The sequence below is a fragment of the Mus caroli genome, chromosome 6 (genome assembly GCF_900094665.2).
Source record: "Mus caroli chromosome 6, CAROLI_EIJ_v1.1, whole genome shotgun sequence".
Classification (NCBI taxonomy): domain Eukaryota; kingdom Metazoa; phylum Chordata; class Mammalia; order Rodentia; family Muridae; genus Mus; species Mus caroli.
Window position 1 is genome coordinate 132720470 of NC_034575.1, and position 14338 is coordinate 132734807.

At 40.4% G+C, this 14338-nt stretch overlaps 1 protein-coding gene across 1 annotated transcript in view; it reads right to left on the reverse strand.

Moving 5' to 3' along the window:
* Positions 1–14338, reverse strand: part of Dusp16 (dual specificity phosphatase 16) — a 76415-nt gene that overhangs the window by 31996 nt on the left and 30081 nt on the right. Inside the window, exons 2-3 of the mRNA XM_021164847.2 lie at positions 12856–13444; positions 10816–10954 (exon numbers count right to left, since the gene is read on the reverse strand). Coding sequence (XP_021020506.1) covers positions 10816–10954; positions 12856–13083 — 367 coding nt within the window. The 5' untranslated portion in view covers positions 13084–13444. The remainder of the gene's footprint in view (positions 1–10815; positions 10955–12855; positions 13445–14338) is intronic.

Here is a 14338-nt window from a genome sequence, read left to right on the forward strand (position 1 = left end):
GAGGTCACCTTGGCTGGATGGCAAGCTCATGGCCAGCCTGGGCCACCTGAGACCTGATTTTTAAAACCACAAAACACATACACAAACGAAAAGTGAGTTATACAAAATTCATACTGGTGACTAAGGAGAATTTGTGAATGATCTGATAACTGCAAATTTGTGTATTCGGGTATGTTTGTGTATGTTTGTATATTGTCCTGTCTTATTTCTCAAACTATAATTCACTGTGAATAACACTCTTTTATCACTTCACCATTTAACATAGTGCCTAATATATAATTAGAATTCAACAAATGTTTATTGAATCTTTCCTTTTTACAATGAATAACTGTTGATGGCCACAAGTCTTGTATATTTTTAGTATTCAAAACGGATTTCCTGATTCCATTCAAAGACAAAAATTACACTGGCATGGGTGGGGGCACAAAACCTGTTTCCTATTTGTAGACTACAATGTCCCAGAGACTCAGCATGGGAGAGAAGGCACAGAGCAAGAAAATAATCTTCCGCTACCAGAGGAGAAAAGAAGGTAGTTCTGGTGAATGCCACTTCTCTGATCAGCCAAAAGCAGTTCTGCTCCTTCGACTTCTCTACCCAGGGAACTTTTACAAACACTTAACACACAAATTTTCTCAGACATCCTAAGTGGCCCAGGATTCCTATCTTTGTGGGTCGAGGAATCAAAGACACATCCCTTCGCAAACCTCTAGGACAACAGTTACAATCACACCCCAAAGAGAACGAGGTGGCTACTGGAAGCACCTTAAGTGATTATCAAAATACAATGGGAATACAATTATAAATCAAGGTAACTCTATGAATCAAGAAAAAAGGTAAGCATAAGTCTTTACTCCAGATAGAGAATGACTCATTCAAATCTACTAACAAGTACACACACACAGTCAAGAATCACTCACTATACAAAACATTTCTAGCACCTTTCTATGTGCACCTCAAAACTTCCTAATCTACTTTAGGCAAGCTCTCTAGACAATCTATGTATTCTACTCATATTAACAGTCTTTAGCTGGGTCTGGTGGAACAGGCCCAGTATCCTAGCTTTTTAGAAGCTGGGACTGAACGACTACAGGTTCAAGGCCAGCCTGGTCAATTAAATGAGACCTTGTTTTAAAAAGGTAATAGCTAGGGGTATAGCTCAGTGACAGAGCATTATGCATTAGGCCCTAGGTTTACTCTACAGTTAGTGCAAACAACAATGAAACCCCACCCCCTCTGACCGCCTTTACAATTTTATAGAAGACTTCAAAAAGCAAGGGAAGAGAATAATCCCTATTCGATAACCCAGGCAACAATCAAAAACAACTGGGACACAGTTTTGTTGGAGGATATTGATCACACTGTGAACCCTGACACTGTTATTGACTGAAAAGCCCTGTTTCTAGGTATGGTGTGGCTCAGTCCTTAGCACTCTCCTTTAATCCCTCTGGCTGGAATACAGACACGGTTTTAGCACACACCTTTAATCCCAAACAATGATGTCTAATTGAGGGATAGACAAAGTGACAAATCAGATAAAGATTTGACAGAATGAGTCAGAGATAGGATACCCCCCCCCACAAGAAGAGACAGGAAGGAGAGACTACTTAAGAGAACAGGGGCAGAAGAGAGAGGAAGGCATTTTTACCAGGACAATGATAGACAGGTTGCAGAGAGAAAGCTCGACACAGGTGAAAACAGAACAAGCCAGAAAATGAGAAGGAGCCAGAAGATTAGAACATATTGCCAAAGATACAAGGTCAAGCAGAGCATTCAGTCAGAGGCCAAGAGAGAAGCCAGACTGAATTAGTCAGCTTCAAGAGGAGTTTGAGCCAGAACAGCTGAGTTGAATCAGCCAGCCAGAGTTCAGAAAGAAGAAGAAAAAAAGTCACTCAAGAGTAGTATGTATGTTCACCTTTGATCCCATCACTTGGGAGGCTGAGGCAAGCAGATCTCTGTGAGTTTGAGGCCACACTGGTCTACACAGGGTTTCAAGACAGCCAGTGCTACATACAGAGGCTGGTCTCAAAAAAACAAACCAAAATAAACAAATCATTCAGTATTCAGTGCGCATGTACTATAATGTGGACACCGTGCTAGGCAAAAGGACCAGTGGACCAAGACAGAGGCCCTCTCTGGAGCTGACAATCTAGTCAGACAAATTTTAGCCAAATAATTATAAGATCAAAACTTAAGTTAATTATGGTTGGTAGCAAAAAACAAAAAAAAAACAAAAAACAAAACAAAACAAAACCTGTGGTAACCAACAGTACCTTGTAATCAGAAGGTTTAAAATTACATTAAATGTAGGAGACACCAAGACAAGTGGCAGAGAAATAGTTTCAGAGGCAGAGAAGAAAAACGTTTTCTGTGGAGGTCCAGAGACCATAAGGCTGCAGATTCTAAGTAAATAGGATAAAGACTGATCATCTAAAAAGGGAGGGAGAAGAGGGGGTGAGAGGAAGGAAGGAAGGAAGGGATGCTATAGAAGAGGAGAGCAGAGCAGAGCACAGAGAAGAGAGGACGGGGAGAAAGGGAGGAAAAAGAGAGAAAGTGGCTTAGCTAATGTCAGAGAGACAGACAGAAGTCAGCCACTGTTAGAGTTAGTTAAGGAGTCTATAATTTATCCTAAGATTACAGACACATATTAAACTGAAAAGGGAAACAAACTGAAAATGCTCCAACTGTGCATTATGGTCTGGAATGTGGCAAGACAGAGAATATGAGACAAGTCAGAGGCTCCTGGAGCACTCTGAAAGAGATTGAGGTGATAGAAGATGAAGACTTCTTACAGACAGGCAAAAGATCTAGTGGTGATTGAGAGGTGACAGACGTTGCAGCCCAATCTCTGACAGCTCACAATGCCCACCACATCTAAATAAATTCATGTTTAAAGAGCATGTATAATTTACTACCAACTTGTCTAAATTCCCATTTTTCCTTCTTACAGAAAAAAAAGTAAAACCCTTTAGTCTCCTCATTAATCCTCTAAATCAAGTTGTGCAACCCAAGCTGACTTTGACCTCACAACCCTTCTGTGTCAGCCTATTGAATGCTGGAATTACAGGTAGGTGTGTGCCACCACACCCATTTTATGTGGTATTGGGGACTAAATCCAGAGCTTTGTGGACACTGGGCGAGCACTGTGCCACCTGTGCTCTGTCTCTAGCTCCTGGCTGTATGTATTATTTGTAGAAGGGGAGTGTGTCATAGCACATATATGGAGGTGAGAGAAAGACTCTGTGAGATTAGTTCTACCTTCATTCGGGTTCTGAAGATTGAGTTCAGGTCACCTTTTTCTTGTGTGTATAGTAGGAGCCTTTCCCCACTGAACTATAATGTTACACTTCTCCCCCACTGAATTCAAAGGAACCTCCACATTCAAACATTACTGTTTTCAAGGTTCAACTACAATTCCATTGCTGTGACTAAATCTCCCTCTATTTCTACAGACTACACATTGAATCATCTCTTATCACACATCAAAAAGCACATGATCATGTGTTTCCTTTGTTTCATCCTGCTTAGACATGTTTCCCAAATTAACTAGGAGACTCTCAAGGGCAGGGACAAGCCTCTGCTCTCCTAGTGGCCCCTTCCCTAGAGCCCAATCTACAACACAACCACAAATGTGCCCATCAAATTCTGAAGGCCCACAGTGAAAAGGCCAAATACACCTAGGCCTGGCATCTGTCCAGAGCACAAGGACTCAAGTGGGACAAGAGAAGACTGATGTCACTGTTGTCTTCCACGTAGCTGTATTTGGCTTGTGAAAATATCAGAATGAGGAAAACAAGTAAGTACTTGTTGGCTCCAGAGTCCATTTTATCAAAAGACAGTCTCATGCATGATGCCTTAGTCACTGGTAACAACCGCCTGAAAGACAATATGATTAAACCGTTTCCTGCAAACTAAGACTTAAAGAACACCAGGCAAATACATGGCAGGAAGTACACAAAAGTAATTTCCTTTCTTCTAGTCTTCTTGAAGTATAACTTTCAGGTAAAACTTTTTTTTTTTTTTAGATTTATTTATTTATTATATGTAAGTACACTGTAGCTGTCTTCAGACACTCCAGAAGAGGGTGCCAGATCTTGTTACAGATGGCTGTGAGCCACCATGTGGTTGCTGGGATTTGAACTCTGGACCTGCGGAAGAGCAGTCGGGTGCTCTTACCCACTGAGCCATCTCACCAGCCCTCAAGTAAAACTTTTATGTTTATAAGTAACCATCTGATATAAATTTTGAAATGTTACTATACTTGTATTTTTTGTGGATATAGTAATAACATTATATTCTCTTAGCAGATTTCAAGCATACAATGTGTTATTAACTATACTCACCACGTTGTAACCTCTAGAAAAAAGTTTGCCTGTATCCTCCGATCAGCACCAGCCCCATCACTCCCTTCCTGGTTTTATGAAGCAGTCTTATATAGCTCAGGATAGATCACCCTAAACTCCAGATGCTTCTGCTTCCACAATTACAAGCATGCACTACATCTGGTTTCAATTCTCTATTTCGGTGACTTTTAAGACTAAACATATAAGTGAATCTGATGTAGCATTTATCCTTCTGTACCTGGCTGATCTCACTCAACATAATGGTTTACTGGTTCAAGTTTAAACAAACAAACAAACAAACAAACAAACATGATTTCTCTTTTTCTTGGATATTTTCTTTATTTACATTTCAAATGTTAGTCCCTTTCCTAGTTCCCACCCCCAACCCCCCATCCCATCCTAAGATTAACTCCAGAACTTCATCTGTGTTAGGCAATGTTCTACAGCTGAGCTGTAACCCTCGGCTCTTTGTTTTTTACGGGTAAATAATTCCATGGCACATGTAAATGTAAAGACCTATTTTCAGAGGCTCTGAGTCCGTTTGGGGGGCTTTTGTTTTGTTTGAGATTTTGCTGTTGTTGTTCGTTTGTTTGTTTTTGACAAGTAGCAACCAATTCTGAATAACTGGAGTGCTTTTACTGAAATATATTATTTTAATCTCTTACCAGATGCTACATGTTTTGGTATGGAATGACTGAAAATGTTCTTTCATTTTCAAAGGAGAAGCAGCATCAAAACTATTCAATAGAATTGATGATACCAGCACAGACAGAAAATCTGTAACCAGGGAAGTTGCATTATGGCTTCCTTGGGAAGCACAGTAATTGATTCTGTTAAACAGAAGTTTAACAGTTATTAACAGTTATTAAATCACTCTAGACCCCGTTTAAAATGCAGTCTCAATGTACATTTGTTCACTTCACTCTATACTATGTAATACCTCAAGAAAAGCAGTATTTTTTCCTTTAATCACAGCAAACAGTTATTTAAGGTCTTAGCTGTGTTCAGAGACTTAATGTTTATAAAAACTCTTAGCAATGTACTTAAGACTATCTCTCACAAAATACTTAATGTTTTTCTTTTATAATTATTCTAACCTACTGTTTCCCATAGAATAAAGTAGTTACACATATACTTGATAAACTCCTTCTGGCTAAAATAATCTAATGACTTGAATTTTTATGTACAATGACTTTTATACATTATTTCATTACATAAAGTGTGAAGATCATGACTCCAAAATCTGTAAGAGACTGACAAAGAGTTACTAGAAAAGGTCTTTAAGAATAAGCATCCTGGGAGAGATAGCTCAATGGTTAAAAGCATTGGCTGCTCTTTCAGAGGACTCTGGTTCAACTGAATTAAAAAAGAAAAAAAAAAAAGGCTCCCATAGGCCCATAGGGAGTGGCACTAATAGGAGGTGAAGCCTTGTTGGAGTAGGTGTGGCCTAGTTGGAGGAAGTATGTTAAAGAAACAGACAGACAAACAAAGCAAGCAAGCATCTTAGACCAGGCATGATGACTCAGGCCTTTAACCCCAGCATTTGGGAGGCAGAGGCAGGAACATCGCTGTGAGTCTGAGGTCAGCCTGGTCTATGTATTCCAGGACGACTAGGTATACATAGAAAGGCCTGTCTCAAGAGGGGGAGGCAAAACAGAAAAAAAAAATTTTTAAAAAGTACCCTCAATAGCCTATCTAGGCTTAAGAAAAGTCTAGAAGATTCTGGAAGCACTTGTAGTTCGGAGCCGTACGCACATGAGAACATGGGAGAGTCACTGAATCACCATCTGCACGTGAAAGAGCCAACGTCTGTGGTTTGTCTTGAGTTTTATCTGCCGTCCAGTTGTCCTGTCACTCATTCCAGGACAGAAAGAAGCTAGTGTGAAGCTGAGAGGCATAGCACTCAAGCTGTGTTTGATTTCCATACACAGAAAACAATAGGGCAGACTCTGAGTATGTAGACTGATCCTCTCCTTCCTTTTAGAAGCACGGGAGGTTGAGAGTAGCTCGGGATCGGATCGTACCTGTAAGCAGATACTCTACCACTGCACTAGATCCATGGCTGCCCTTCTGCAGTGAAGAAGAGAGCATGGCTACAGCCACCCAAAGCTCCAACACTCAAGAGGCTGAGAAGGAAGGCTGAGAATGCCGTGCTAGCACATGCTGGAGAATGTGATAAAGACAAAAGTGGAAGCAGGAAGACCGTAAGGTAGGTGTAGCTGTATGGCCCCGTCAACCAAAAGGCAAAACCAAACCAAACCCATCCCAACTGCGATTCAGAGAGGGTAAGAGGATAGTATTGTTCATCTGGATGCTATCGTTTAACCTGCCTGTTATCAAAGTAAGTCATGTCTACATCTTTTCTCTTCTTTTTAAATATTTTTATTACGTATTTTTCTACATCTTTTCTATGTTAATATAAATTAAAAGCCTGAGATGAAAGGTTTTTTCCATTTATTTATTTATTTATTTATTTATGGGAAATAAACCTAGCACTCCTGGATAAGAACCACAGCAAAAAGGCTAAGATTGCAACGTGAAAGCCAAGAAACAAGTTTGCTTTTTAAAGTTTTCTTAAGGTTAGCAAAACCTAAATAGCTGATCATAAGTCAATGTTAGCAACTGATTACTATCTGATTCTCACAAAAAATAATCTCTGAGTACCTTGGATATCTATTTTTTGATAGCTGGGAAAGAAGAAAACCAAAAAACATAAGTCCAGTCCCATCACTTTTCTAAAGACATTCAGCCATGAGCAGTGGAGAAAAAACACAGTCCCTGTCCTTTCCAGCTTCAAGGAGCATGTCAAGAAAAATGTCTGAAACCTAGGTCACCAGTGCTTGTCTTGGCCCAAGTCCACCAGAAGACCCTGAATCCTTCAGAGCAGCCTTGCTTTTCTTCTTTCTTGCCTTTCCTCTTGTCAATATCTAAGGTTTATATTAAAGATAATATTGTTAAGTGTTTGATAAAGGCATTATCAAACACTGAACATGGTTCTTTGTATTCCCTCCCTTCCTTACAAGCTTGAGTTTTACTTCTGTGGGGTAAACTTCAGGAATACACATTAGATCCAGTACTGGGCAGGGCAGCTGGCATCCCTCTTGCTCTACCTGCAGTCACTTCTGCACACACCTTACCTGGACCTCTTCCCACTAATGCAGCACTCCACACATGTAGGAAACATTTCTGTATGACATTGGAATGAGGTGTTCTGACTCTGTGTGTCCTAAGGCTGGTCCAGATGGTTATATGAGAACCTGCATGCTTCATTGTAGCCCAGTGAGTGCCGCTCCCAAAGCCTCGACTGATTGATAAGAACCTTCTCAGGAAACAAAGGAAAGCCCTTCAGCAAAGGGAATGAGGGCCGAGTAAGACACCTACTCTAGAAACTCACGTGAACACACCTACAGAATGTCTGTCTATTGACTAAGTTGTCAGGTCAGAGCCCTCCACAGGAAAAGTGTTTCAAAAAAGCGAGGTGGGTCATTCCTTCAGTCTCTGCTCCACACTTTGTCTCTGTAACTCCTTCCATGGGTATTTTGTTCCCCCTTCTAGGAAGGATCGAAGTATCCTCACTTTGGTCTTCCTTCTTCTCGAGCTTCATATGTGTTTTGCAAATTGTATCTTGGGTATTCCGAGCTTCTGGGCTAATATCCACTTATCAGTGAGTGCATATCATGTGAGTTGTTTTGTGATTGGGTTACCTCACTCAGGATGATATCTTTCAGATCCATCCATTTGCCTAAGAATTTTATAAATTCATTGTCTTTAATAGCTGAGTAGTACTCCATTGTGTAAATGTACCACATTTTCTGTATCCACTCCTCTGTTGAGGGGCATCTGGGTTCTTTCCAGCTTCTGGCTATTATAAATAAGCATGTGTCCTTATTACATGTTGAAGCATTTTCTGGGTATATGGCCAGAGTGGTATTGCTGGGTCCTCAGGTAGTAGTAATATGTCCAATCTTAAGAGGAACTGCCAAACTGATTTCCAGAGGGGTTGTACCAGCTTGCAATCCCACCAGCAATGGAGGAGTGTTCCTCTTCCTCTACATCATTGACAGCATGAGACTCCCCCACCTGGGGATCCATCTCATATACAATCACCAAAACCAGACACTATTGTGGTTGCTAACAAGTGCTTGCTGGCAGGAGCCTGATATAGCTGTCCCCTGAGAGACTCTGCCAGTGCCTGACAAATACAGAAAGAGATGCTCACAGCCATCCATTGAACTAAGCATAGGGTCCCCAATGAAGGAGGTAGAGAAAGAACCCAAGGAGTTGAAGGGGTTTACAGCTCCATAGGAGGAACAACAATATAAACTAGCCAGTACCCCCAGAGCTCCCCGGTACTAAACCACCAACCAAAGAGTACACATGGTGAACTCATGGCTCCAGCTGCATATGCAGCAGAGGATGGCCTAGTCAGTCATCAATAGGAAGAGAGGCCCTTGGTCCTGTGAAGGTTCTATGCCCCAGTGTAGGGGAATGCCAGGGCTAGGAGGAGAGAGTGGGTGGGTTGGTGAGAAGTGGGAGGGAGGAAGGGATAAGGGAGGAGGCTTTCGGAGGGAGACCAGGAAAGGGGATAACATTTGAAATGTAAATAAAGAAAATATCTTAGCCAGGCGTGAGGGCACATGCCTTTAATCCCAGCACTCGGGAGGCAGAGACAGGCAGATTTCTGAGTTCGAGGCCAGCCTGGTCTACAAAGTGAGTTCCAGGACAGCCAGGGCTACACAGAGAAACCCTGTCTCGAAAACCAAAAAAAAAAAAAAGCAAGGTGGGGTATCCTGACGTACAAACTTTAAAGACTGGATCTAGAAGTGTGATTCAGTTAATACTGTGCTTGCTCAACATGAGTGAGCCTCTGCATTTTGGGGTTAGGGAAATGAGAGCACAAAGCTTGAACTCCCTAACAGCACTCTGAAGTTAAAGTCCATCACAGTGGCTACAAAAACTTGAATACCAAACTTACTCTTAGTGGAACTCAAAAAGTTGCTATATCTAACCCACTTCTATACACCCTTAAAACGTGCCTGCAGGGTGAGTGAGAGGACAGGGGTCGAGCAGCTCACTGCTAGAACATCTGCTTAGCATCACACACACACACACACACACACACACCTATCAAGAGACAGGACAAACATAATCATAGTCATCATACAGAATTACGTAAGCTACATTCTCTAAAAAGTAAGCCTCACTTCCTGATACAGAGAGACTGGAGAGAATCACAGCACAGACATAAGGTGTAATTAGAAACAACCTGGGGTGGGGGTGGGAGGGGCAACGACAAAAATCTATCCTTGTTCCTAGAGAACTGAAGCAAAAACGTGTGAAAGAACTGGAAATAGGGGATCTCACCTAACCCTGTATGGAGTTTCAAAGTATTAACATTTTAAAACTGTCTGTACACGAACAAACTATTGATCTTAAAACACATTTATATTTCTAATACTAACTGCCAATAACTAATCAAGCTTACTGTATCCTCCTTATAATAAATAGCAAAGGTGGAAAATTATAATACCTATTAATATCTTTTCCTAGGTCACATCTTAAAAAGCACTCTTGGGTATTACAGCTAGATAACACCTGCCTGGTAGCAACTTTAAGTTAATGTTCTATGCAGTGGTCAACGTACTTCCCATTCTGGTGAGCCAGTCTGCAACAGGTAAGCAAAGGATGAGCCATTTGTTTGGAGTCCGTGAGATGCACCTGCCACACTGTGCTCCCTCTCAGAGAGTTAGTCCTTTCGCATATGCTTTACAAAATTACCCAGTTGCTTAGCATTTATATATTAAGTCCTTATTTCCAAGCATAAAAAAACAAACAAAAATCACACAAAAAATATATAAGTAAATAAGTTTTAAAATAGTCTACGTAACAATTAGAAAAAACAGTCTACAAATTTGCTCTTTATTTCACTGTTCATATGCCTGAGAAGGTGAGCTTATCTCTGGAGTCTCCTTCAAGTATATAAAGTAAGAGTTTGAAACTGTAATGCTGGTCTGGCTCTAGCTAAAAGGTAAGAACTCACAAGAGCTGAGATTTAAATCACTCAGTGTTCTTAAACAGCAGGTACACAGAAAATCATCAGACAGAAGCTATACAAGGCTATAAGCCATCTAATAAGACACAAAGAGGCATTTTAGTTAGATCAGAATACACAGACCCAGCCAGGTGTGAAAGTCCACACCTGTAATTCCAGTACTAGGGAAACTGAGGCAGAGGGACTGCTTTACACTTGAGGCCAGCCTGGGCTACATATATAGTGAGATTCTCCCTAAGAATCAAACAAAAAATAAAGCAAAATACCACTTCACAAATTTAATGGGGAGGAATAACAGTATTCAAGATCAATGAAACCTTTCTATCAATCGGAAGCTGTAACTCACTTTACACATCAGTTGTGATGCTGCTTACATACAGTGACATAACAGTCCAAGCCCTTCCCACTGGGTCCCAAACTCACCTGCAAGCAGGTGGACAGAGTTGAAGCTCCTCTCCAGTTTACCCAGAAGTACAGTGAGAAAGCAGTCTGACGACAGAGAACCAACATCTTGGGAACTTTGATCATAAACTACCACCTTCTGATTGCAGTCAATGTCAACCTAAAATGCAAACGTGCAGCTTGTTAAGAAGGAAGATGAGAGCTTGGCATGGCACTGCACACTTGCAGCACTGGGGAGGTTGGAAGGAGAATCAAGAATTCAGCGTCATGCTTACCCAACACAAACTCAAAAGCAGTCTGGGCTACTTGTGTCCCTGTTTCAAAAAGGGATTATGGGGTGGGGAATGGTTTGAGGAAAATAATCTAGCAAGTCACTGACTCTGTAGGAGCTCACATTTTACTGGTCTTGAAACAGTTTTATTTCTTTAAAGATTTATTTATTTTATTTATGTTAGTACATTGTAGCTGTCTTCAGGCACACCAGAATGAGATCTCATTACAGATGGTTGTGAGCCACCGTGTGGTTGTGGGAATTGAACTCAGAAGCTCTGGAAGAGCAGCAGTCAGTGTGCTTAACCACTGAGCCATCTCTCCAGCCAAGGGGTCTTGAAACAGTTAATGGCTTCTTATTTCAATTAGTATCTTGAATAAAATTGAGATGCAATCAGTTTACTGGGTAAAATTAGCAAAGAAGCGGTTGGTTACATGCTTGTACGCTGCTTCTCAAAGGCAAAATTGATGCTACTTTAAGATGTGCTAAAAATGTGGAAATATAAAATGGTAAAATTCACAAATGACATAATTTGCAAAATTTAAAAAAAAAAACAATCTTCTACCAAAAGAAACATTTGTTAAAATAGTTCCTATAGGAAACTGAAGAGCTATCTCAGCATGAAGATCTGAGTTTGGTACTTAGCACCCACATAAAAAAGTTGATTATAGTGTCTTGTGTGTGTGTGTGTGTTTGTGTCTGCGGGGTTGGGGAGGTGATCTCTGAGGTTCACAGGCCTGCTAGTCTAGACTAATTGCTGAGTTCCAAGCCAGGAGGATACCTCAAAAGGAGGCTGTTTACATTTCTAAGGATAATACCCTTTTGGCTTACACTTATACACACACACACACTTCTTATATAAAAGGAAGGAAATCTGCTGTTTACTAAAAGATGCACTTATCGGGTGTTCAAGGCCAATCTTCGCTATATAGCAACTTTGAGTACAGCCTGAGTCATATGAAACCCTACTCAAAAGGGGGGCGAGGGACAGACTCCCCTAACACATACACAATACTTCATTATCCCAGTAATAATTTTTTCCTGAACATGTCTTAGCCAAGATTACCACACATTAATGTTACTTCCACTTCTAATGATCAGTTCTTACTTTCAAAGACCTTGAAAAGAATGACTTTCAGTGTGTTTGAAGATAATAGAATACAAAATGTTGTTTAACCTGATAAGACAATTTCATTGAGATATTAATATATAAAGAAACACAGCATGTGTCCAAATTATAATAAGTTAGCCATTCTGTATAGTATGGTCTTTTTCCTCCCCATGGCATTTTCATTTTCGAGACAGGGTCTTCCTATGCAGCCCAAGCTTGCCTTAAACCTGTAGCAATCCTCTCCCTCAGCCTTCCATGCTAGACAGGCATAAGCCACAGCACCTGACTAAGTTTAAAATATTCTTAATGTGGGGCTGGAGAGATGGTTCAGCAGGTAAGAGGTCCAGAGGTCCTGAGTTCAGTTCCCAGCAACTACATGATTATTCACAACCATCTGTAATGGGAACTGATTCTCCCCTTCTGGCGTGTCTGAAGACAGCTACAGTGTACTCATATCATTAAATAAATAAATAAATAAATAAATAAATCTTTTTTAAAAAATTCTTAAAGTGACAGTATAATTGTTAATATATTTTTAGGTATTGCAAGATTACCAAATCTAAAAAGCAACCAAAATTTCCTCAAATTACTTTCTATACTTAAAAAAGAAGCTTCAATTAAAATATTTTCTGAATTAGTATGTCTGCTTACTTAAAAAGTCATAAAAGAAAGAAATTACCTTATGCTTTGCAGAATGTTGGATAAGTTCTGTAATTAATACTTTGTCCTGTTGCAACCTTCGCTTCATCAGTTTGGAGCAGTTGATATTAATAGCTTCCAAAATGTGAGACGTATTGTATTCCACAAATGGTCGGCTATCAATTAGCAGCACTTTTTCCGTTCCACTTTCCAGCAGAGCCACCAAGCTCTCAGTAACAATTTGAGTTCCAATCATCTCATGGGCCATGACAACAATAAGTCTTCTTTCCCCACCTCGTTCTTTAATTTGCCACGATGATGTAATGGTGCTGTGCTCAAAGGCTCAGCCACTCCATTGTACTAAAAATGTATGAGGTCAGGCTAGTGGTGACTGGCAAGAGGAGAGTTAAATCCATTTCAGCAAGAGCCCTCCAACTGAATGTCTCTTTCTCTTTCCTCTTGATATGCTCTTGCAAAGGATTCCTTCCACAAAGCAGCCCCTCACACTAGATTCATAGAGATGATGGGAATACCCATCCCACAACAAAGGATGCTCTAGGGCAGCCAGGCATTACATCATTCTTTACCTTTCTGCCCTCACTCCAACAGCTTTACACTGGGATGACAACCTATATGAAGAGAGAAAGAAAGACAGAAAACAAAACATTGGGTCAGAAAAATGAGTATCAGACTAGCGAGTGTATGATTCATAATATTTACTTCATTAATCTAATTCCATACTTAATGCACTGTTTCATTTGAACAAACAAGAAGGAATAACTAGACATGGTTTCATTAAAAAGGGGTTATACTAACCTCAAAATATAAAAACTTCAAAAAAACAAAACAAAACAAGGCATTCATAATTATAATTATCTGAGATCCCAAATTCAATAATTTGTATGAAATTACAGAGTCTGAAAAAGCAGCTCGAAGTATTAATATTCCAAATGGTTTTCTTCCATTTTACTTATTTATGCCTTGAAAACAGTACACAGAATAGCAAAAAATCAGATTATATTAGGAGAAAAAGAAATCTTTGCTGCTGGCTTAAGAATTCCTGTGATGAGTGAGTGGGCAAACAGCAGCCCCTTGAGAAGGGACAGGAAAACAAGGTTCCACAAAGCTCAAATACTGTTTAAGGAAGAAAGGGGACAAAATGGCTGATGCACTTGTCAACAGGACCCAGCTCCAGCAGGTGGTCTGTCTCCATCCCAAGCCCTCCTCTCCACCTCATGTTCCTTGACCTGTCATAGGCTTCCCCTCCAGCTTTCATAGCACATTCTCAAGAGCATCGCTGACTTAGAGTTTCATCCCTTAGCCTGGGACTTGAAGACAGCATGCAGAGCCCTTAAAATGCCTTCTGATCTCACCAGACTCCTGTAAGGAACCATTTCCTGAGCAACACTAATTGAAGTTTAGTCCACAATTTGAGCCTGATCCTAGCCTTCAACATTCTTAGATTTGTATCTAACCTGGTCCATTTTCCTTACGTGAGACATGCTTTATTTAATACCAGACAT